At 44.1% G+C, this 22,410-nt stretch overlaps 1 protein-coding gene across 8 annotated transcripts in view; it reads left to right on the top strand.

Annotated features, from left to right (window-relative positions):
• Positions 1 to 22,410, top strand: part of GREB1L (GREB1 like retinoic acid receptor coactivator) — a 326,780-nt gene that overhangs the window by 278,048 nt on the left and 26,322 nt on the right. For 7 of the 8 annotated variants that reach the window (XM_085854465.1, XM_085854466.1, XM_085854467.1 and 4 more), the window contains 4 exons: positions 9,333 to 9,545; positions 10,751 to 10,892; positions 18,266 to 18,466; positions 20,568 to 20,706. In XM_085854465.1, coding sequence (XP_085710591.1) covers positions 9,333 to 9,545; positions 10,751 to 10,892; positions 18,266 to 18,466; positions 20,568 to 20,706 — 695 coding nt within the window. Of the gene's footprint in view, positions 1 to 9,332; positions 9,546 to 10,750; positions 10,893 to 18,265; positions 18,469 to 20,567; positions 20,707 to 22,410 lie in introns of those variants that run through there. The other variant, XR_015051156.1, reaches the window with a different exon arrangement.

The following is a 22,410-nucleotide window of genomic DNA, read 5'->3' on the forward strand; positions in this document are numbered from 1 at the left end:
CCTATTTGGGGGGGGGGTCAAACCCCCCCACCCCGTAAACCCCCTTAATGAGTAAAGATTTTTATGTGGTCATTACACCTTCGTTTAGGCATCAGATATGACGTTTGGGGCCAAATTTCATCAGAATCTGGTATTTGGTTGAAGCGATAATGACCGAATTGTTGATGGACTGATTCACTCAATCACTCATTCACTCACTCACTCACTCACCAACAAACACTGCTCAATCGCATAAGCTCAACTGACTAAAGTCCAGGTGAACTAATAATAGTGCAGGCTTTGATGTGCCGAATGACCTCCTGCATCGAGGTTCCTTGTAAGGGAACTCGCATTATTATAATATTCACTCCAGTTTTTGGAGTGAGTTTTGGAGTCCTTATGGTTGGCAACTGCGTTCCGCGATCCTTCCGCAAAGCTCCAAACTGTGTGTTCGCTTTATGATAACGACCCAACAAAGGAGCAAAAAACAAAGCTTTAAAATTCTACTTCAATGCCACCATTTTTGTGTTCAATGTGCGGATGACATTCCACGTATGTAACAGAGGGTGCTCGTTTTCTGGTCTTGTGCATGTTAACTTACTGACACCATCCTTTAAAATTATTGCTCCTCTTTAACCCAAGGAGAAAGAAAATCATGCTTGTACTTATTGGCGCATCCTCATAATAGTACTGATTATCAAGTCGGTATTAAATAAATCAACCACAACAGGGTTGAGTTCAAGACTTATCATTGTGAAGCAAAATCTCAAAGCACTCCAAAAACAAGGAAGAGGTGAGAAAAGTAAGAATTAAGAATAAGTAAGGTCCTGTAAATAAAACGTGATATTCTGAGAGTTTTAAGAACGATAATTTATCAGGCTGTGAGAATTTTAAAAGGCACCTGAAGAATGTTAGAGCGCCAAAGATCTCCATCTGAGTGTGAGGATCCACCAGATATTCCCATTGTTAGACCATAGCATTCTTGCGTGGTACGGTGTGATTGGTTGAGAAATGTAAGAAGGAACCTATTCATTCATGTTTGGCTTGAAATTTTCAAAGCCAAACATGTATTGGTTCCTGCCAATGAGTCTACTTAAACTTTAAAAAAAAAAAAAATTTGTGTTGAAGGCTTCAGGCACAGACTGAATAGTCCTCATCAAGGCCAAACCTTAAATAAAAGAACTGCATGAATAGAAAAGTAAGGAAAGAGAGAATAGTCTAAGAGTTTTTGAGGAAGTAAAAATATCTGCTTTTTGAAAAGGGGAAGGTCATAAGTGTTTGGGAAGACGTGAGAGGGTAAAGAGTTCCAGAGTTTGACAGTGGAGGGGAAGAAACAAACATCGTAACGGCCCACCCTTGAGTTGCCAATGGCCACACAATAATCACGTGATGTAGTGGTTTGTCGAGTATTCCTTGGTCTCGTTAATGGTGGAAGTACACAAGCAGCAAGTTCTTGCGAGCAGAAACCGAAGTAATATCTGTAGAAAAGAGAAAGAGAGCCTACTATGCGGCATAATTTGAGTGGGTCAAGTTTTGAGGTCACATTGGTGGAGTTGACAAGTCGAATAACTTTGGATTCAATTCTGTCCAGTAAGTATGTGGAGCTGGAACCTCCCCAGATGTGAGAGCAGTACTCCATACAAGGACGAATCAATCCTTTATATAGTTGGAGCAACTGTTCAGAGGAGAAGAATCTTCGACATCTGAACAGGACTCCTAATTTCTTCGAGGCAGACTTAACTATTTGCATAATGTGTGAATTTCAGGATAAATTTGATGTTAGAGTGATACCTTGTAGATTTATTGTATCACATGGTGTAATTGTAGAGCTTTCAAAGGAGATTGGAGAGAGAGAGAGAGAGAGAGAGAGAGAGAGAGAGAGAGAGAGAGAGAGAGATAGAGATAGAGATAGAGATAGAGATAGAGATAGAGATAGAGAAAGAAAGATAGAGATAGAAAGAGAGAAAGAAAGATAGAGATAGAGATAGAGATAGAGATAGAGATAGAGATAGAGATAGAGATAGAGATAGATATATGGGAAGAAATTGTGTTTTTGAAACATTAAATTTAACTTGATTACATTTTCCCCACTGGGAGATCTTGTCCAAATCCGAATTTAAAGAGGTGGCTGTGATGAAACGAGATGTGGATCAAGTGAGGGAAGACGGGGCAGATGGGAAATACATGGAGGAATGTAATGTCGAGTCATCAGAATGAGTGCATTTGGTTATTTGTGGAAGAAAGAAGGTCATTGATAAAAAGAAGGAAGAGGGTTGGGGACAGAACGGAACCCTGAGGTACACCACTGTTGATGGGGAAGGGGGTTGATGTTGAACCATCAATAATTATGGAGATAGAACAGTTGGAGAGAAAGCTCGATACTAGAGAGCAGAGTGAAGGAGGAAAGCCGAAAGAGGGAAGCTTGGATATCAGACCCCGATGCCAAACTCTGTCAAAGGCTTTTGAGATATCAAAGCCAACAACAAAAGATTCCCCAAAGTCTCTCAAAGAAGAGGCCCAGACATTCGTAAGTAAGAAAGGATATCACCTGTAGATCTTGCCTTGTGAAAGCCATATTTGTGGTCAGACAGAAGACTGTGAGATTCAAGATGCTTGAGAAAATGGGAATTGAAAAGACATTCAAAGACTTTGGAAACAGTAGAAGTCAGAGCAGTCGGACGGTAGTTAGAAGGGTTTGAACGATCACCCTTCTTTAAAATAGGCTGTACTAAGGCATGTTTCCAGGAAAGAGGAAAAGTTTGGGTTTTTACACAAAAACGAAACAAACGAGCAAGCACTGGTGCAAGTTCTGAAGCACGTTCCTTCAAGACACGGGGAGGAATGCCATCTTGCCCATCGGCCTTGCTTGTGTCCAGAGAGAGAGAGGAGTATTTTTTTGACGGCATGAAAGGAGATTATAGGGAGGGACATAGGATTGGTGAGGGGAGCATCAGAGGGAGATGGAATGTTAGAGTTATCCAGTCTGCAGTTAGAGGAGAAAAGAAAACCAAAAAGAGTTGCTTTATCAGTCGGAGAGACAGCGATAGTTTCATCGGAACGGAAAACCGAAGGAAAGGCAGAGTGACAGAAGTTGTTGGAGATACTTTCAGCTAAGGACCAGAAAGATCTATTCGTGGAAGAAAATGAGAGGTTGTCACATTTCTTTTGAATAAAGGAATGCTTCGCCTCACAAATAACATGTTTGCAATGATTTCTGGCAGATATGAAAGCTGAATGAGAGTCGGAGGAAGAAGAGTTTTTCCGTGTCCGAGATGCAGCATCCCTCGCACGAATGGCCACAGAGCAGGAATTATTGAACCAAGAATTGGTCGGAGAGAGATAGATTTGAAAGGGAAGGGGATATAAGCCTCCATTCCTGCAGCAATAACCTCAGCTATACATTCAGCAGAGATAGACGCATCGCCCCAGGAGAGGCAGTAGTCTTTCCAGGGAAAGTCAGAAAAGAAGTTTCGTAAACCAGTCCAGTCAGCATTATTAAAATGCCAATACTGGAGTTTTGTTGGAGCAGTCGGGGGAGAAGAAGTGGTGGTAAGTAAAGTGATGTTCACAAGATTGTGGTCAGAAGAACCAAATGGAGGTGAAATTGTGTAGTTGTAATGCAACAGATTGGAAGTGAAGAATAAATCCAAAGTATCGGTGGTGTGGTCATGACGATCTGGGATGTGGGTGTGGGTAGGGTGGGTGATAATTTGTTCCAAATCATTAAGAATGGGAAATGTAAGAGCTTCAAGCCCCCCCCCCCCCAGAATCCGTGTGGGAAGATTTCAGCCACTCCCTGTGGTGTACAATGAAGTCTCTTGATAGAGAAATTCTGCTTGAGGGTGTTCGGATATCAGGGCCTCATGGCAAGCGTTAAGTTAGTCAAAGAAAGCTATTACGTTTGTAGAATTTGGAGAGCAGTCAGTGAAACAGAGAAAGATAGTGATGGTCGGGAGACAAATCTTCAGCCAGATGACATCAAAGTTTGGAGATTCGAGGTCCACAAGGCGTACAGCGGGCGTATTGATGTTGTTGTAGACACAGACTCCTCCTTTGAAGTGGAATCGTGAGTGAAGGTTGTAGTTCGAAATGTTGTAAAAATTAATAAGAACATCATGTGATAATTGGGTGTCTGAGATAAGCAAGATATGAGGAGAGGAGCTTGTGAGATGATGTTCAACAGAGGGAAGATTCGAAGAAAGACCACGGATGTTGGTGAAATTAATTGATAAAGAGTCACGTTGGTTCAAAAGGCAAGGGTCTTGGGAGGGACTGATACTACTACTGCCTGAGCTCCCTCCCCCTCCCCCCCCCTACTTGTTAACAGCAGAGATCGGCAGGTCAGACTTATTCAATGGCAGCAAATAATCCCATCTTATTGTGGGGTCAGTCTCAGAGATGAGGTTTGGCCAATGTCATTCAGGAACCAGCTTGTCAGGCCTCATGTTCTACTGCAAGTCTTTTACAGATTGAGTCAGCCGTGGATCTGACTCAATCTATATAAACTTTCCCACCCGGATTTCTCTCAATGGCAGTTCCTCCCTTCTGGATTTGGTGATGACTAACTTCCCCACCAATGTTCGTGCTCTTCCTCAACTCCACTTGTTTCATCTGATCATGTGCTTGTGAAGGTCAACATCTCTCTCGCCTTTCTCAGAGAACAGCCTCTGCACCGGCGAATATGACAGTTCTTTCAAGCAAACTGGCTGGGACTGCAAGCAGCCATTGCGCATCAGGACTGGTCTCCTATATCTACCGCACCTGATATTAACTCAGCCTGGGAATTCTTCCACAGAAACCTGCTCTATCTTCTGCAGTATTCTAGACACAGATTCATCCCATCTCATATTCAGTTATCCTGTCCTTCTTCCAGCACATGGAGCACTGAATCCTGTGGAGAGGCAGTTGCTCTAAAACAACTTGCCTTCTCTTCTTGCAAGGCTAATCGGACCGAAGGCAATGTCAGTGCATTCCAAAAAGTCCATAACAAGTGTGTGTTCACTCCCAGGAGAGCCAGAAAACAAACATCTGTCCAACCTCAAGATTGAACTTTCAAACTTGTCTCCCTCCTCTAAAACCTGCTGATGTCTTGTTGAGTCTGTCTCTGGTGTATGCTCCCCTTCCATCTCGTCCCTTACTTCAAAATGGCACCACAGCCGACTCCACTCGTGAGAAGGCCAAATGCATCAATTCTGTGTTTGCTTCCAAATATTGTGACCACAACCCCTCACTCTCTGTACCTACCCTACACAGTCACACCCAACTGCTCCTGCACTCTGTGTCTTTTGTACTTGAGAAGTTGGAGAATGTTCTGGCAACCCCTGACTCTGATTCTGCAACTGAACCGGACGGCATCAACTCACATGTCCCAAACCTACTCTATGGCTCTTGCACATCATTTATTTGCCATTTTCACCCTATATTTTGCCCTAGATCATCATCCAACTGCTTGTAAATCAGCTAACATCAGTCCATTACATAAAAAAGTGCAAAAACAGATCCCCTTAACGACAGACCAATTAGCTGACTTCCAATCATCAGCAAGGTCATGGAATCCATCATCACAGTTGATAGGATATCCTTTCTTTTCTCCAGCAACCTCATCTCAGATCACCAATTCAGATTCAGACGAGGTCACTCTACCTTGGACATGCTGCTTCTACTCTACCAACAATGGATGGAGGCCCTCAATGCCAGACATGAGATCAGCACCTTCCCTCTAAACATATCTCAAGCTTTTGATACAGTCTGGCATACTGCCTTGCTCTCCAAAGTCTCTGCCTCCAGCATCCAAGGCCAACTTCACTCTTGGATTACTGACTTCCTTTACTCTCGTAGCCACGTGTGGCTCTCAACGGAATCTCTGTTGGGTGGTCGCTAGACTACCGTTATTCTCAGGTTTTCCGTCTGTCTGTATGTAAGTAATGGACAGCTCTGGAGGCCAGAGTAGTCAACCGATTTTGATGAAACTTGACAGGTAGGTTCATACCAGGATCTAGTTTTACGCTTTTGAGCACCGTTGCTATGGACACCACCGTTGCCTAGCAACGGGACTTTGAATTTTTTTGAAAAATCATAAAAAATTAATTTTTTTCGAAAATCAAAAATTGGCTTCCACGCTTTTATGCGCACTATAATCAAGCTCATTGTCAAAAATTTTCAGCCCGATCCGTCAAAAACTGTATGACTAGTATGCAATTATGTAGCGACCACCCATGTCGCCTACCGGCTTGTTGGGTGGTCGCGAGAGTACCCTTATTTTCACTTTTTCCGTCTGTCTGTCTGTCTGTATGTATGTTGGGTGGTCGCTAGAGTACCCTTATTGTCGGGTTGTGTGTGTGTGTGTGTGTGTGTGTGTGTGTGTGTGTGTGTGTGTGTGTGTGTGTGTGTGTGTCTGCAACACGAGGCCCCACAGCACAAACCAGCAAACCGATTTCGATGAAACTTGGCGAACAGGTGCCATATGAGCTGGGAGTGTGTGCGTTTGAGTTTCGTTGCTAAGCAACCACCCGTTGCTATGCAGCGGACGAAAAACCGCGTTTTTAGAAGCCAAACGGTATTCAATACTTGTCCTACAGTTTTGAATGTTGAGAAACGAGACTTCGGAATGAAACACTTCAAGATATTTAGAAAATTTTACTCGAGCCGATTTTTGATTTAGGTTTTATTTTTCAAATGGTAGTCCTTCAAAAATAGGGTGTCTATTTACCGTCATTTTTTTTGTTTGTCTGTCTGTATGTAATGCACAGCTCTGGAGGCCAGAGAAACTTGGCAGGTAGGTTCATACCACTATCTAGTTCTATGCTTTTGAGCACCGTTGCTATGGACACCACCGTTGCCTAGCAACGGGACTTTGAAATTTTTGAAAAATCATACAAAATTAATTTTTTCGAAAATCAAAAATGGGCTTCCAGGCTTTATGCGCACTATAATCAACCTCTTTGTCAAAAAATTTCAGCCCGATCCGTCAAAAACTGTATGACTCGTATGCAATTATGTCGCGACCACACATGTCACCTACCGGCTTGTTTGCGTGTTTGTTTGTAATGGACAGCTCTGGAGGCCAGAGGAGCCAACCGATTTTGATGAAACCTGACAGGTAGGTTCATACCAGGATCTAGTTCTATGCTTTTGAGCACCGTTGCTATGGACACCACCGTTGCCTAGCAACGGGACTTTGAAATTTTTGAAAAATCATTCAAAATTAATTTTTTCGAAAATCAAAAATCGGCTTCCAGGTTTTTATGCGCACTATAATCACACTCTTTGTCAAAGATTTTCAGCCCGATCTGTCAAAAACTATGACTAGTATGCAATTATGTAGCGACCACCCATGTCGCCTACCGGCTTGTTGGGTGGTCGCTGGAGTACCCTTATTTTCACTTTTTCCCTCTGTCTGTATGTATGTTTGCATGTTTGTTTGTAATGGACAGCTCTGGAGGCCAGAGGAGTCAACCGATTTTGATGAAACTTGACAGGTAGATTCACACCAGGATCTAGTTGTATGCTTTTGAGCACCGTTGCTATGGACACCACCGTTGCCGAGCAACGGGACTTTGAGATTTTTGAAAAATCCTAAAAAAAATAATTTTTTCGAAAATCAAAAATCGGCTTCCAGGTTTTTATGCGCACTATAATCAACCTCTTTGTCAAAAACTTTCAGCCCGATCCGTCAAAAACTGTATGACTAGTATGCAATTATATTACTGTATGCTTTCACCCCAACGTTCGCGTTGGGATTCCCTAACGTAGGGTTGGAGAATCGAACACAAATGATGAATGGACAGTTGCTCGTGTTGTTCCTATATGGAACAACGAACGGCAAAAATGCCATCTGATGTGTTCTCTTTTCTACATATTTCAAATTCGCCTTAGTCTAGTGACCACTCATGTCACCTACCGGCTTGTTTGTTTGTTTGTTTGTTTGTTTGTTTGTGTACAGGATATCTCAAAATGTTTTTACGGATCTGGATGAAATTTTGTGGACAGGTTGTGTGTGACAAGGACAAATTGATTAGATTTTGGTGAAGATCCGAATCCATATCGGACTACTAGAATTTTTAAAGTGATTCTTCACCATTGAGAGATCGGGCCAAGAACGATATATAGCACGATATCTCAAAAAGTTACGGACGGATTCGGATGAAACTTGGTGGACACGTTGGGTGTGTGGCGTGGAAGAATCAATTCGATTTTGCTGAAGATCCGAATCTGGATCTGGATACGATAATTATTTAATTTTTAAAGTGATTCTTCACCATTGAGAGATAGGGCCAAAAACTAAATAGTACTGCATGGCATGATATTTCAAAAAATGTATTGGGCCCGATATGTTCTCACGGATCAGGCACTGCGGGGTTGAGGTATGCGCGCTCTACCGATTGCCCGTCGTTTTTGTTCTGTTCTGTCCTGATCCATCGTGTGTCCTAGCACTTCCACCAACCGTGACTGTGCATGCAAAAAAAAGAGATTTCAGAAGGAAATTGTAATTCGTTCAGGGTGTGGTGATGACTCACCTACTCCGCATGAGACATCGTGAGATATTTTGGATCCACAAGCTAATGCTAGCAGATAGGATGCTGAGCTTAATGTCCATCTGAGGGATGACACACTTTGTGATGCAACTCTGTTTACAAAGCACCAATCCAACAGTTTATAGTTAGGTTGGGAATCAAACCCAGACAAAACAGGTGAAAGGTAAGAGTTATGTACTATCCTGATGAACCTGGTTCATGCCTATCAGTAATATTTCACAACCTTTAAGTTAGTGTTCTGTAAGCCAGTGATGTGTTGTGAGGATTAGTGATTCAAGCAAATTTGCGATCTTCATCTATGAGCCAGACAAACGTGTGTGTGTGTGTGTGTGTGTGTGTGTGTGTGTGTGTGTGTGTGTGTGTGTGTGTGTGTGTGTGTGTGTGTGTGTGTGTGTGAGTGTGTGTGTGTGAGACATGATCTATATCTACCTTGGTGCACTGGATCAACTATATGTTCAAGCCAATACTAATTCCTTCCTGCAACCCCCCTTCCCCACTCCCCCAATCCTCTCCTTCAAATATGGATCCAATCTCAATGAACGACTAAATTCCTGAGGCTGCACTGACCATGGTAGCAGCACATGTGCTATTTAACCTATAGACTTGATCAGTGTCTGGTGGCCTCTGCCAACCTTGCTTATGACAAGCCATCACTGTCTTTCTGAGTCGTGTAAAAGTGTACTGATGTCTTCGAATATATTTTCCCTGCATATGACGTATGCACAGTGTTTTTAACAAGCCTTATATCACTGCTTAACAAAACATATGTACACTATAGCTGAGGGAATGGCGATGACCTCTCATGACCGGTTCCCACAGCGCAGATCTCAGGAACGTGTCTCTGAAGCGGCTGCTGCTGCACCTCGAGGAAATGCCCAACATAACACACTTTGCCATGTGTGGGGTACGGCGTTGGTCCGGGTGTCAGGTGCCCAGAAGCAGAGGCAGCTTTTCTTTTTCTCGCTGCCACCTGCACGACCTTGTTCTGCTGAATGCCGACATTACGAGGGCAATCAGCTACGATCAGCACAGGTGAGAAGCCACCACCACTCAATCCTTTATCTCAGGGATACAAACGTTAAATTTTACTTTCAACTAGACTCGGTGGTACAATGGTTAGAGTGTCTGCCCTGAGTCTGGGAGGTCAGTGGTTTAAACCTTGACCGTGTCATGCAATCACCGACTTTAAAATAATATGTACTGCTTTGTTGCTTGATGCTCAGCATTTAAAATTAAAACAGCATAGACAAACAACCATAAGTTGGCAACTGTCCTACATTGAAGTTCCTTGTAAGGCAACGATGAATTTTTGAGGTCATTTATAAACAGACACTAACAGAAATATTTAACATTTAAATAATGCAATCGTGAAAACACACCTCTGAAATGCTGCGGTTATTGGAAAAGGTAAATCTTTTGTATCCTCTCTTGCGACTGCTTGGAAACCAAGGCTCCTGCAGGAGGAGGAGGAGATTGGGACCATACTCTTTGCAGAGCGTTGGTGCTGCTTAAGCAGTCTCCTTGTCTATTGGGCACAATCCTGGACGGGTCACCACTCCAACACAGTATACCAGCATGCTGGCACTCATTCTGCCGACCTCGGAAGGATGACAGGCCGAGTTAACCCCACCTGGCATGGTATTAATTCAACAGCTGAGCGGAATTTGAACTCAGGACCCTAGGATCCAAAGCCCGCCACCCAAACCATTAAGCCAACACGAGGCATGCGAAGCCTGGTGTTGGCTCAGTGGTTAGGGTGGGCGGCTTGGGATCCTAGGGTCCTGAGTTCAAGCCCCGTCGGCCGCTGAATTAATACACCAGGGGGTTGACTCAGCCTGTCATCCTTCTGAGGTCGGCGAAATGAGTACCAGTTCCAGTGTGTGTACTGGTAGAGGGCACTGCATCAGCGACACAGTCGCGCTTCAAGAAATGATAGCTACCCCGGCAGCTAAGCTGCCATACGACCACCACCACGAGGCATGCTCATGCAGGGAGAGCATCAAAATCTTCAACTCACACATTTTAAGGCTTAAAGCAAGTATGATGTGTCGTGACCGATCTGTGCAGTGCAGTGTTAGTTCAGAACAGAATTTGGGAATGAGAGCAAATCAAATATTTGAGAAATTGAATCTGACATCATGATGGATCAATCAATCAGAGATTGCAATGAACAAGTGAATTTTGCTGTTTTCGAGGATTTTCAACCTTGTCCATCGGTCCACGTGTCTCTCTTGCAGGTTTTCCTGCGAGGATGTGGATTTCAATTTACGCGCAAGTGCCGTGGGATTACTTTTGTGCCGCTTTAACTCTTTCAGCGTCATGAAAAAGCAGATTCTCGTCGGTGGTCAAAGTGACTTCCCCATCCAAGCCAAGCTGTCGGTACGTCGTCCCATTTGGATAGAACTGTCATCGGCTGAATGTAACTGGTTATTAACATAAATGTCACTAAAATCTGATCCTTATGGAAATGACCTCCGCATATCTCAAGAGGCATTATTTTGAGATATTTATTGACGCCAGGCAACTTATTGACCATTGTGGATGCAATTGATATTATGATTGTTCATTTATGACAGGGAGAACACAAATGGAAAATAATTTTATTTTCATCAATTTTTACCTCCACCACCTCAGGTGGACGGAGATTGTGTTTTCATCCCTGTTTGTCTGTCTGTTTGTCTGTGAGCAGGATATCTCAACGTAATGGACAGATTCAGATGAAACCTGGTGGACAGGTTGGGTGTGTGATGAGGATGAATTGTTTAGATTTTGGTGAAGATCCGGATCCAGATCTGAGAATTTATTAAAGTGATTCTTCACCTTTGAGAGATAGGGCCAAAATTAATGTTGCACGAGATCTCGAATAGTTATAGACTGATTCGGACGAAACTTGGTGGACAGGTTGTGTGTGTGACAAGGACCAATTGGTTCGAATTTCGTGAGGATCCGGATCTGGATACGAGAACTTTTTAAAATTTATTTGGAGATCGAATCGAGACCCAGCTATAAACGGTCACCCTGGTGTTTTGCAGGCAGGGCAAAGGATCTATCATCCACATGTGTGCCGTTCATCAGAAGGACATTATTAAGCCACAGGACCTGTCTGCCAGCACTGGTCGTTGATGGACGTTAAATTTCCCACAGTTTTCCACAAATTGTAGGCAAGTTATTGCTGGCATACCTGGCTAAAGGAAGTGGAGTAATTGTGGCCATTAAATAAGAAGAATAAGAGGCAAAAACATGTGATGTTTGATGGTAGAGATTAAGCACAGATATGCCTTTATTGTGAGATGTTACAGTCAGAATCTCATTTACCTATAACCATTAACACCCAACAGGTGTGTGTGTGTGTGTGTCGTTGGTTGTTATCTCCCCATGCGGGTTTCAGAAGGTGCAACGGAGTCCTCCCAGGTCTCGAAGTATGTGTGTGTGTGTGTGTGTGTGTGTGTGTGTGTGTGTGTGTGTGTGTGTGTGTCTGTCGTTGGTTGTTATCTCCCCATGCGGGTTTCAGAAGGTGCAACGGAGTCCTCCCAGGTCTCGAAGTGTGTGTGTGTGTGTGTGTGTGTGTGTGTGTGTGTGTGTGTGTGTGTGTGTGTGTGTGTGTGTGTGTGTGTGTCGTTGGTTGTTATCTCCCCATGCGGGTTTCAGAAGGTGCAACGGAGTCCTCCCAGGTCTCGAAGTATGTGTGTGTGTGTGTGTGTGTGTGTGTGTGTGTGTGTGTGTGTGTGTGTGTGTGTGTGTGTGTCTGTCGTTGGTTGTTATCTCCCCATGCGGGTTTCAGAAGGTGCAACGGAGTCCTCCCAGGTCTCGAAGTATGTGTGTGTGTGTGTGTGTGTGTGTGTGTGTGTGTGTGTGTGTGTGTGTGTGTGTGTGTGTGTGTGTGTGTGTGTGTGTGTGTGTGTGTGTCGTTGGTTGTTATCTCCCCATGCGGGTTTCAGAAGGTGCAACGGAGTCCTCCCAGGTCTCGAAGTATGTGTGTGTGTGTGTGTGTGTTATTCGTTATCTAAATATGCGAGTTTCAGAGGGTGGAACGAAGTCCACCCAGGTCTCGAAGTATCCACCTCCATTTTGGCAAGGGCGGCCACAAATCATGGACCAAGGTGTGAAGTTTTGTTCTCAAAGTTTTGCGTCGAGGGCTCTTGTCAGGATTGTCACTGAGCCCCGGACAGCTTCCAACTGTAGTTCATTTGTAATAATATTGCAGGGATGGTTTTTAATACTGTAAGGTTCTTCTTTATCATTCCCGTTGCTCCAAGTATAATTTAAATAAAATTGTACCAGTAATAATTATTACTGGTACAATTTTATTTCACTCTGATCCTTCAATCAATTCATTTTAAGTGGCCAAAATCACTGGGAACTGGCACCTCAATTAGCAATGCTGTCTTTTCTTTTTTGTACCCAAGTACTATATCCGGTCGCAATGCTTTGTTTTCTGTGTTCGCGTTCGATGGGATCAATAGCTCGTACATGAGTGTTAGTTCCTTGTTTTCAGTGATTGCTTTTGGTTCATGGTTCCATGAGTTTTGTGGAAATGGCATATTGAATTTTTTGTGGATGTGCCAGTGGATTACTCTACATACTCTGTTGTGTCTTTGTGTGTACTGCTGTTCTGACATGTTTTTTACATCCTGCTGGGTGTCTCGTACTTTCTGTTTCTACCTTGCAAAATCTGCACTTGTCTGATTGACTCGGTCACACCATCTTCTTAAAGCCATTGGTGTAGTGTCCTTGGTCTTGGGCATTTATCATGATTCATTTATTCTCCATGCCAGTTGAGCTGACCTCTTAGCCATTTCATTGAGCCTTCATTGTCCATGTCCAATCTGTACAACTATTTTTTTGTGTGCCTTACTGCTCTTTAATGGTTTTCGCAGTTATTGATGTATATCTGTTGATATTTTGTTTTATTTTGTTTGTTTGTCTGTTTCAGGCATGAGATCTTCGATTCACACTTGTTTTTGTAAATTTTTTGTAGGTGGGTTTGGGATACCTTTTCTGACTTGCTGTCTTCATGTTGGCATCAAAATTGGATTCGGTAGTCTGTTGAAATTTTCACATACTCAGCCAACCCTGCAGTTGTAACTATGTGCACTTGGTTGAACTCCATCAGACCGCTAACTCCTTTTTGTCTCAGCAGGTACATTCTCGGGATGCACTGGCTTTTGTAGAACATTGTGTTGACAGTGAGGTATTTCCTTCTTTTGATATCAACTTTATTTTCTGCTTGCAGCAAGTTTATTATTGTGCAGCTGCACTGGAATACTGGTATTGTCGGTTAGTTGAGGGGTTTGATTTTGTTTTTTGGGGAGAGTTATGTTTTCAGGATCAGTCTCGTTTCATGCACGTATTCTTTGGGAATTGTTTTGCACATTTGTTTGTGACATATTTGGTGGTGTTTCTCTACCCTAGTGGGGCAACTGAGCATAACAATTGTGCATTTTGTGAGGAAAGCACCAAATTTGGCACACTAGTACCCTATCATATTATGAACAGATTTGGATATTGGGCCATCTCAAAATTTTTGATGGCAGTGGAAAATGGCTGCCACAGCCATCAGCGGCTGAATTTGAGATGGTCCAATATCCAAATCTGTTCATAATATGTTAGGTGACTAGTGTGCCAAATTTGGTGCTTTCCTCACAAAATGCACAATTGTTATGCTATATTTAGCTGAGTTGCCCCACTACCCCCCCTCCCCAAGATATTTTATGATGCTTTGTCCTCTATGAATATATAGTTTATAGTTTCTTTATTATTGTACTTTGGTCGAATTTTATGTTGGCTGTTTTTTTTGGCCTACCTTGTACGAATGTGCTCTTGGCATTCTTACCTGGACCAAATCCATTTGGATGTCGTCGGAGTGCCGTTTCACTAATTTCAGTCGTTATACCAATTTTTCATTGTTTGGTGCAAAGAGTTTTACATCATCCATGTATAGTGGATTTGTTACCTTTCTTATCTCTTTGGACATTATTTTTATTGGATGTGAGAGTGTATCCATGTCCTTGCTCATTAATGAGGTTTGCTCAGTGGGTCCAGGGCCAGGTAAAATAGGAGCGGAAAATCCCACTGTCTGTCACCCTGGAAAATCCCACGCCATATCTTCATTCTTGGTCCTGTCGGACCCCGACATTTGCAGTCCCACTATTCGTGGACCCTGCATATTTGGGGATCATAAAGTGTCAGGTGCTTCTACATTTGGGTATTTGCAGTATTTAAAAAAAAATTTTTCTTTATACTCCAGAACTGATCTAAATCCCCCATCACAGATATTAATTCAGCCTGGGAATTGATCCACAGAAAACTGCTCTCTTATGCACAGATTCATCCCATCTCATCTTCAATTATCTTACCCATCATCCCGCTTTTGGTTCTCTAAATCCTATGGTGAGGGGGCTGCTTTAAAAAAACACTTGCATTCTCATTCTGGAAGGCAAATCTGACTGAAGGCAACCTCAGATCATTCCACAAAGCCCACAGCAATGTGTTTATCTTCAGGAGGGTCAGAAAACATGTCCAATCTCAAGAACAAGCTTTTAAATTTGTCTCCCTCTTCAAAAACTTCCATCCCTTTCCTCACATCAAATGGCACTACAGCAGATTCTGCTTGTGAGAAGGCCGAATGCCTCAATTCTGTGTTTGCTTCAAAATCTTGTGTCCCTAACCCCGCACTCTCTGTACACATCCTTCCAAGTCGTACCCAATTGCTCCTGAATTCTGTGCCTTTTGCACCTGAAAAGGAGAAAAGTTTCTGGCCACCCTTGACTCTGACTGTGCATCTCGACCGGACGGCATCAGCTCACGTGTCCTAAAACCCTGCCCTGCTGTTCTTATGCTTCCTCTCTCTGCCCTTTTCACCCTGTCATTTACCAGAGGTCACCTTCCATCTGCTTGGGAATTAGCCAACATCATAGCATTACATGAAAAAGATGTAAAAACGGATCCCCTTAACTACAGACCAATTATGTTACTTTACTTCCAATCATCAGCAAGGTCATGGAATCAATCATCTCAGTTGACGTAACATCATTCCTTTTCTCCAACAGCCTCATCTCATATCATCAATTCAGATTCAGACCTGGTCACTCTACCTTGGACATGCTGCTTCGACTTCTCCCAGCAATGGTGGAGGCCCTCAATATCAGACATGAGATCAGGGCCGTCTCTGGACAGATCTCGAGCTTTTGATACAGTCTGGCATCCTGCTTTGCTCTCCAAACTGTCTGCCTATGGAATCTTAGACCAACTCGTCTTGGATTACTGACTTCCTCCCCACTCACAGTCAACGTGTGGCTCTCAACAATGTACCTTGTACAATTGCAACCATTTCATCTCCTCTCCCTGTCAAGACTGGTGTACCCCAAGCAGTGTTCTAAGCCCCATCTTATTCCTAATCTTCATCAATGATCTCACTGATTCTCTGTAACATCCTCTTTACCTCTTTGCTGATGACTCTACTCTCTGCCGTGACATCTCTCATCCTTCTGACAGGCTGCAGCCTTTTCCCTCTCTTCAGACCTTGTCAAAATCACAAACTGGTCAAATACCATTTTGCTGATGTATCCATATTGTTCACCCTTTGCATTCTCCCTTACCCCTCATCGTTACCTACAGCTCTTGTTTATCCGTCTTCGTCTACTTTCTCCCTTCTCCCTGCTGTTTGTGTTTCCGCTTTCTCCTGCTGTTCCCTTTGTTATGTTGTGTCCTGATTTGTTCTGTCATCATTCTTCCACAAGCCTACACCATGTTAAAAATAAATAAATAAAAACAATGCCCCAACATTCACGGACCTCAACGTTTTTCAGGAACATATCCCCCGTGAATGTCATTGTCCGACCGTATTTAGACCTTTCTGAGTGCTGCAGTATCAATGTGGTGTTCCAAACTCCTTTTCTTTCTTCATCAGTTTGACTATTTGGGGGTTGTTCTTGTACAATTGCATGCATTTTATGAGACATGAATGTGGGACACAATGAAAATATTTTTTGTTGTCGTTGCGTGCCGTGGACAATTTGGTTCTTCCAGATTTACAGTTTTTGAGTACGGTCTTGTTTAGCAGTAGGTGGTCTATTGCTCTGTAGCATTCTTCCTTACACCGCTTCTGTTCTGCCTCTAGGCCTCCTTCTTGTGATAGATGGTGGTACATTATTTCTGTGACGATTCCCGTTGATGTTTGTACATTGTTGGTAGACATGTTATTTGTTGAAACTTGTAAGGTAATTGGGTTTCTTCAGATTTTGGGATGAGGAAGGTGTGTTGCCTTCTGTGAGCCACTCATCCAATATCTCCTCCCCTTGGATAAGTTGTGCGTGTGTGTCATCGCCCCCGTTGCACTCCCGATGCAGCAAATAAACAAAAATAAGACCTATTTAACTCAGATAAGTAAGTTAGCTTCCACAGCTAGGTAACTTCAAATGCTGATTACACGTTAGAGAACTGCACAAAGCGATAACACGTGGACAATGAAGTGACGTGTCTTCTTTGGGCATATAAAAAAGTAAAGTTGTCACCATGGCCAAGTTTTCTTTTAAAGCTTATCAATCCATTCATTGAAAAATATAACTGGCTGTTAGTTTCCCCCACCCTATGGGTTTCCCCAACTATGAGTGGGTATAAAATGTGATTTTTCTGTGGAGAGGGTGGAACTTGGGCTGTGCAGGCGTGTTTGCCTAAAAGTTGCTCATGCCCTACGTCATCTTGCTGAGGAAAGGGGCGGGGCTTTCCACGCCCACTCTTGCTGAGGAAAGGGGCGGGGCTTTCCACGCCCACTCTTGTTGAGGAAAGGGGCGGGGCTTTCCACACCCACTCTTGCTGAGGAAAGGGGCGGGGCTTTCCACGGCCACTCTTGTTGAGGAAAGGGGCGGGGCTTTCCACACCCACTCTTGCTGAGGAAAGGGGCGGGGCTTTCCATGCCCACTCTTGTTGAGGAAAGGGGCGGAGCTTTCCATGCTCACTCTTGTTGAGGAAAGGGGCGGGGCTTTCCACACCCACTCTTGCTGAGGAAAGGGGCGGGGCTTTCCACACCCACTCTTGCTGAGGAAAGGGGCGAGGCTTTCCACACCCACTCTTGTTGAGGAAAGGGGCGGGGCTTTCCACACCCACTCTTGCTGAGGAAAGGGGCGGGGCTTTCCACGCCCACTCTTGTTGAGGAAAGGGGCGGGGCTTTCCATGCCCACTCTTGTTGAGGAAAGGGGCGGGGCTTTCCACATCCACTCTTGCTGAGGAAAGGGGCGGGGCTTTCCACGCCCACTCTTGCTGAGGAAAGGGGCGGGGCTTTCCATGCCCACTCTTGTTGAGGAAAGGGGCGGGGCTTTCCACATCCACTCTTGCTGAGGAAAGGGGCGGGGCTTTCCACATCCACTCTTGCTGAGGAAAGGGGCGGGGCTTTCCATGCCCACTCTTGTTAAGGAAAGGGGCGGGGCTTTCCACGCCCTCTTGTTAAGGAAAGGGGCGGAGCTTGCATCAAGCAAGCCAACGAGATTTTGTATCAGCTTATATTACAATGTAGTCATAAGGTTTGAGATTGTGCATTCAACATTGCAATGCATGTGAATGAATGTATTGCGAATATGTTTGCCACCATGATTCACAACCAGCACATTGAAGTTGGCTGTTTTCAGGTATCCTTGTCTCTTGTGCTCAGGTGTTAACTTCTCAGTTGAAATTAAGATGTGCAATATTAAACTGGTGAATGCAGAGTGACGATTTTGCATTGTCTCAAGCTCATTCATAAATGTGCCGTTATAAAGGTTGCAGCACCAGCTGGGCCAACAAGCCCGGCACAATTTGTGTGCCCACCCGACAGCGAGTACACCTTCCTGTCGGCACCACCACACTTTTTGCTCGAAAGATACCTCCGACACCGCGGTCCAAAGTTATACCCGCTTGCTGCGCAGTGCCCAGACAATCCTGTGCTTGCCGTCGACTGCTACCTGGATCTCGGGCCGCAGGTATGTGTCGTGGATAAACCTGTATATTCAGCTAACTTTTATTCTCAGAAAGCATTTGATAATGTAACCACACAGGAGGTTGTGGAGTTAGCTGCGTGAAGTGGCTGGTGGGGGTGCGTGGAGTGGCTGGTCAGGTAGCTAATTGGATTGCAAACTGGCTTATTGGTTGGAAGCAAAGAGTGACTGTGAGTGGGAGGATGTCTTGCTTGGAGGATGCAAGTCATGAGGTACCTCAGAGATCAGTACTCGGACCATTACTATTCATTATTTACATCAATGATTTGGATAGTTGGGTAAAGAGTTAGCTTTCCAAATTTGCAGATGACACAAGGCTTGGAAGGAAGGTGGATAGCAGAAGGGGTGGTGATCAGATTCAGGAAAGTATAGATACTTTAATGGATTGCACAGATGTAGTTTAACATAGAAATGTAAAGTGGTGGGGATGGGAAAGAATAACGAAGATGTTGATGTACCATACTCTGTGAAAGTGTTAGTGCTGTTGAAAGTTTCTTGGCAAGGGTTATACTGGGTGGTTTGCCATTGCCTTTTCAGCATTGTTTCTCCATGCTCTATCTTTTTAAATGCTGAGCACCAGCCAGGGAAGCCACACATTTACAGTCTTCAGTGTGACTCGGACTGGTTGGAACCACCAACTTCCCTGACTCAGAGTGGACTCTCAACTCATTACGCCACGGTGTCTGGTGTAATGAAAATAGGGATTACATGATGCAAGGGGCAGTCTTACAGTAGAGCATGTCACATAGAAGGATCTGGAGGCGGTAATAGATTCGGTTAGTAAGCAGACAGCACAGTACCACTGCCAGGTAGCTATAGGTAAAGCTAACGTGGTTTTTGGTTGTATTTGTAGGGGGATAAATGATAAATTAAGAGGTAGTGTTAACACTGTAGGAATTTAGTGAAGCCACACCGAGAATCGTGTGCAGTTTTGCTCACCACATCTGAGGATGGATATAGCTGCCACAGAGACGGTTCAGTGTCGGGCTGCTAGATTGATTCCAGGCCTAACTCAATGAAGATAAGAAGAGCGGCTGAAAGAGACAGGGCTGTATACATTATAAAGGAGGTGGTTATGAGGGAATATGACAGCGATGTTTAAAATAATGAAGGGTGGAGATAAAAGTTATATAGCAAAATGGACAGTGATAGGACCACAGGACATAGCCTGAGAGTAAAGAAGAGTAGAGTTTAGACTGTGGTAAGAAAGGGGGTCTTTCACTCAGAGGGTAGTTGATAGGTAATGGTAGTTACTCAGAGGGTAGTTACTCGGTGGTAATGATATGCCTGGTGTTGGCTTAATGGTTTGGGTGGCAGGATTGGGATCCTCGGGTCCTGAGTTCAAATCCTGCTCAGCTGTTGAATTAATACCAGGTGGGGTTACCTCGACCTGTCATAGTTCCGAGGTTGGCAAAAGGAGTACCAGCATGCTGGTATCGTGTGTCAGAATGGCGGGATTAGCCAAGGAGACTGCTTGGGCAGCACCAACGCTCTGCACAGAGTATGGTCCCAATGGATGGATGGATGGTAGTTAATACATGGAATTGTCTCCCAGGAAAGGTAGTGGCAGCAGAAACAGAAGAGAATTTAATAGGTACCTGGAAGCATTGGAGAGGTAGGGGTACAGGGATATTGGCAGGCCTTGTAAGTTGGTGGAATATGGATGGCAGGATGGGTGATCATTGTGTACATCTGTGCTGATTGTGATATCTGTGAGAGGGTCTTGTTAAGGAACAATGTGTGATTGGTGTTGTGAATTCTTCACCACTTCAAAAAAAAAAGAAAAAATTACAAAAAGTGATCGCAAAAAATCAACTCCCCACTTTTATTTAACACCCTGGTGAATGGTGACATCTCTGAGCCTGCCATACTTTTCTCATCCCCATTTCCCCCTCCCCCCAATGAAATTAAGTTGTTAGCGTTGACAAAGGTATGTCATCTGGTGCTGGTGTAGCACAGGCATAATGGGCCAAATGACCTCCTGCTGCATCTAATTTCCATGGCATTCTGTATGACCCTATTCAATGTGTAAAAATGGAGCCTTTGTCAAGAGGTGGTCACTCCATGTGATTTGTGCTGCGTGCAGGTCACCATCTGTACCATAAGCTCACGGCCCGACGCAGTGCGGCCCGCTGGCGGTGCCGTAACGTTCAGTGGCTTGCTGCTTTACCTGTGTGACTCCTCGGTGACACCGGGATTCCTACGTGTTTTCAAGTTCCTGCAAGGTGGGTTTTTGTCTTGGAAAGAGATCAAATTCCAATTTGAGAAACCATCCATTTTGTCTCAAAATATAAATTTTAAAAATTATTCTGTACAAACATAACCATGCGGATCAGTGGTGGCACGGGTATGTGCTTGTTGAATTCCATAAAGTGATGTGGATGGATTGGCAAAACTGCAGCGGATCGATTCATCCTTATCTGAAAAAACACTCAACTTGTTGCAAGTGCCCCCATGCACTATCGTAGGGGTCATGGTACTCCACCACAGCAATAATATGCAGTTGGCAATCAAGACTTCTTCTTTCACATGCAGCATAAGGCTGCAACGTTGCATCATTGGCTGAGGGTAGTGTGTGTGACAGTGTATGTGGTATGTGACTGCTGGTTGCATCATTGCTTGGTGGATTAATTGTGCTGCTGATGCCGCACCCTTTATAGGTTAGGCCTATTCGGGAAAGCAAAGGTTTTGTGTTAATGGAAGGTGTTTTGGACCTTTATGATCTGTGGGACCGGAGAATGTAAAGATCATTAGGAGTATTATTTATGTCCACTGCAGGATGAAGGTCTTCACCTCACGTTAGGGGTATTGGCATACTCGCCACACTTGCCAAATGCAGGCTGGTGAGAGTTTTGTAACTTCTTCAGGGTGGCGGTGATAACTCACCTCCTCTTTCCGAAAAGACACCGTGGGATCTATAACATCCACGAACAACCAGTGCCGGGAGATGGGTCCTTCGGCTTCACGTTCCTAACAGCATAGTGAGCTCCATCATCAGGAAATGGAAAGAATATGGAACAACCCAGACTCTTCCTAGAGCTGGCTGTCTTAACAAACTGAGCACCAGGGTAAGGACCTTAATCGGGGAGGTGACCAAGAACCCAATGACCACTCTGACAAAACTAGTCACTTGGCTGAGATGGGAGAACCTGCCAGAAGGATAGTGTCTGCAGCACTTCACAAATTCAGGTTTTGTGGTAGAGTGGCCAGACAAAAGCTACTCCTGAGAAAAAAGGCACATGACGGCACACCTGGAGTTTGCAAAAAAGCACATGAAAGACCAAGATCATGAAGCAAAAGATTCTGTGGTCTGATGAGACAAAAATTGAACTCTTTGGTCTGAATGCAAAGTGCTATGTCTGGCAGAAACCGAGCACAGCCCAACACTCATCTAACACCATCGCTACTGTGAAGCATGGTGATGGCAGAATCATGTTATGGGGATGCTTTTCAGCAGCAGGTACTGGGAGTCTTGTAAGGATCGAGGGAACAATGAATGGAGCCAAATACAGGCAAATCCTTGAGAACGCTTCAGGGTGCAAAAGACCTTGGACTGCAGCAAACATTTACGTTCCAACATGACAATGACCCCAAGCATACAGCCAAAGCAACACTGGAATGGATTCAGAACAAGAACGTGAATGTCCTTAAGTGGCCCAGCCAAAAGCCCAGACTTGAATCACATTGAGAATCTGTGGAAAGACTTGAAGATTGCTGTCCACTGATGCTCCCCATCCAACTTGACAGAGATTGAGAAAATCTGCAAGGAAGAATGGGAGAAAATCCCCAAATCCTGATGTTCAAAGCTGATACAGACATACCCAAGAAGACTCGAAGCTGTAATTGCTGCCAAAGGAACTTGTACAATGTATTGTCTCAAGGAGTTGATAACTTGTGTAAAATTAGATGTTACTGTTTTTCATTTTTGA

This window comes from Eptatretus burgeri, chromosome 14 (genome assembly GCF_056783735.1).
Source record: "Eptatretus burgeri isolate ZD-2024b chromosome 14, Ebu_testis_v1, whole genome shotgun sequence".
Classification (NCBI taxonomy): domain Eukaryota; kingdom Metazoa; phylum Chordata; class Myxini; order Myxiniformes; family Myxinidae; genus Eptatretus; species Eptatretus burgeri.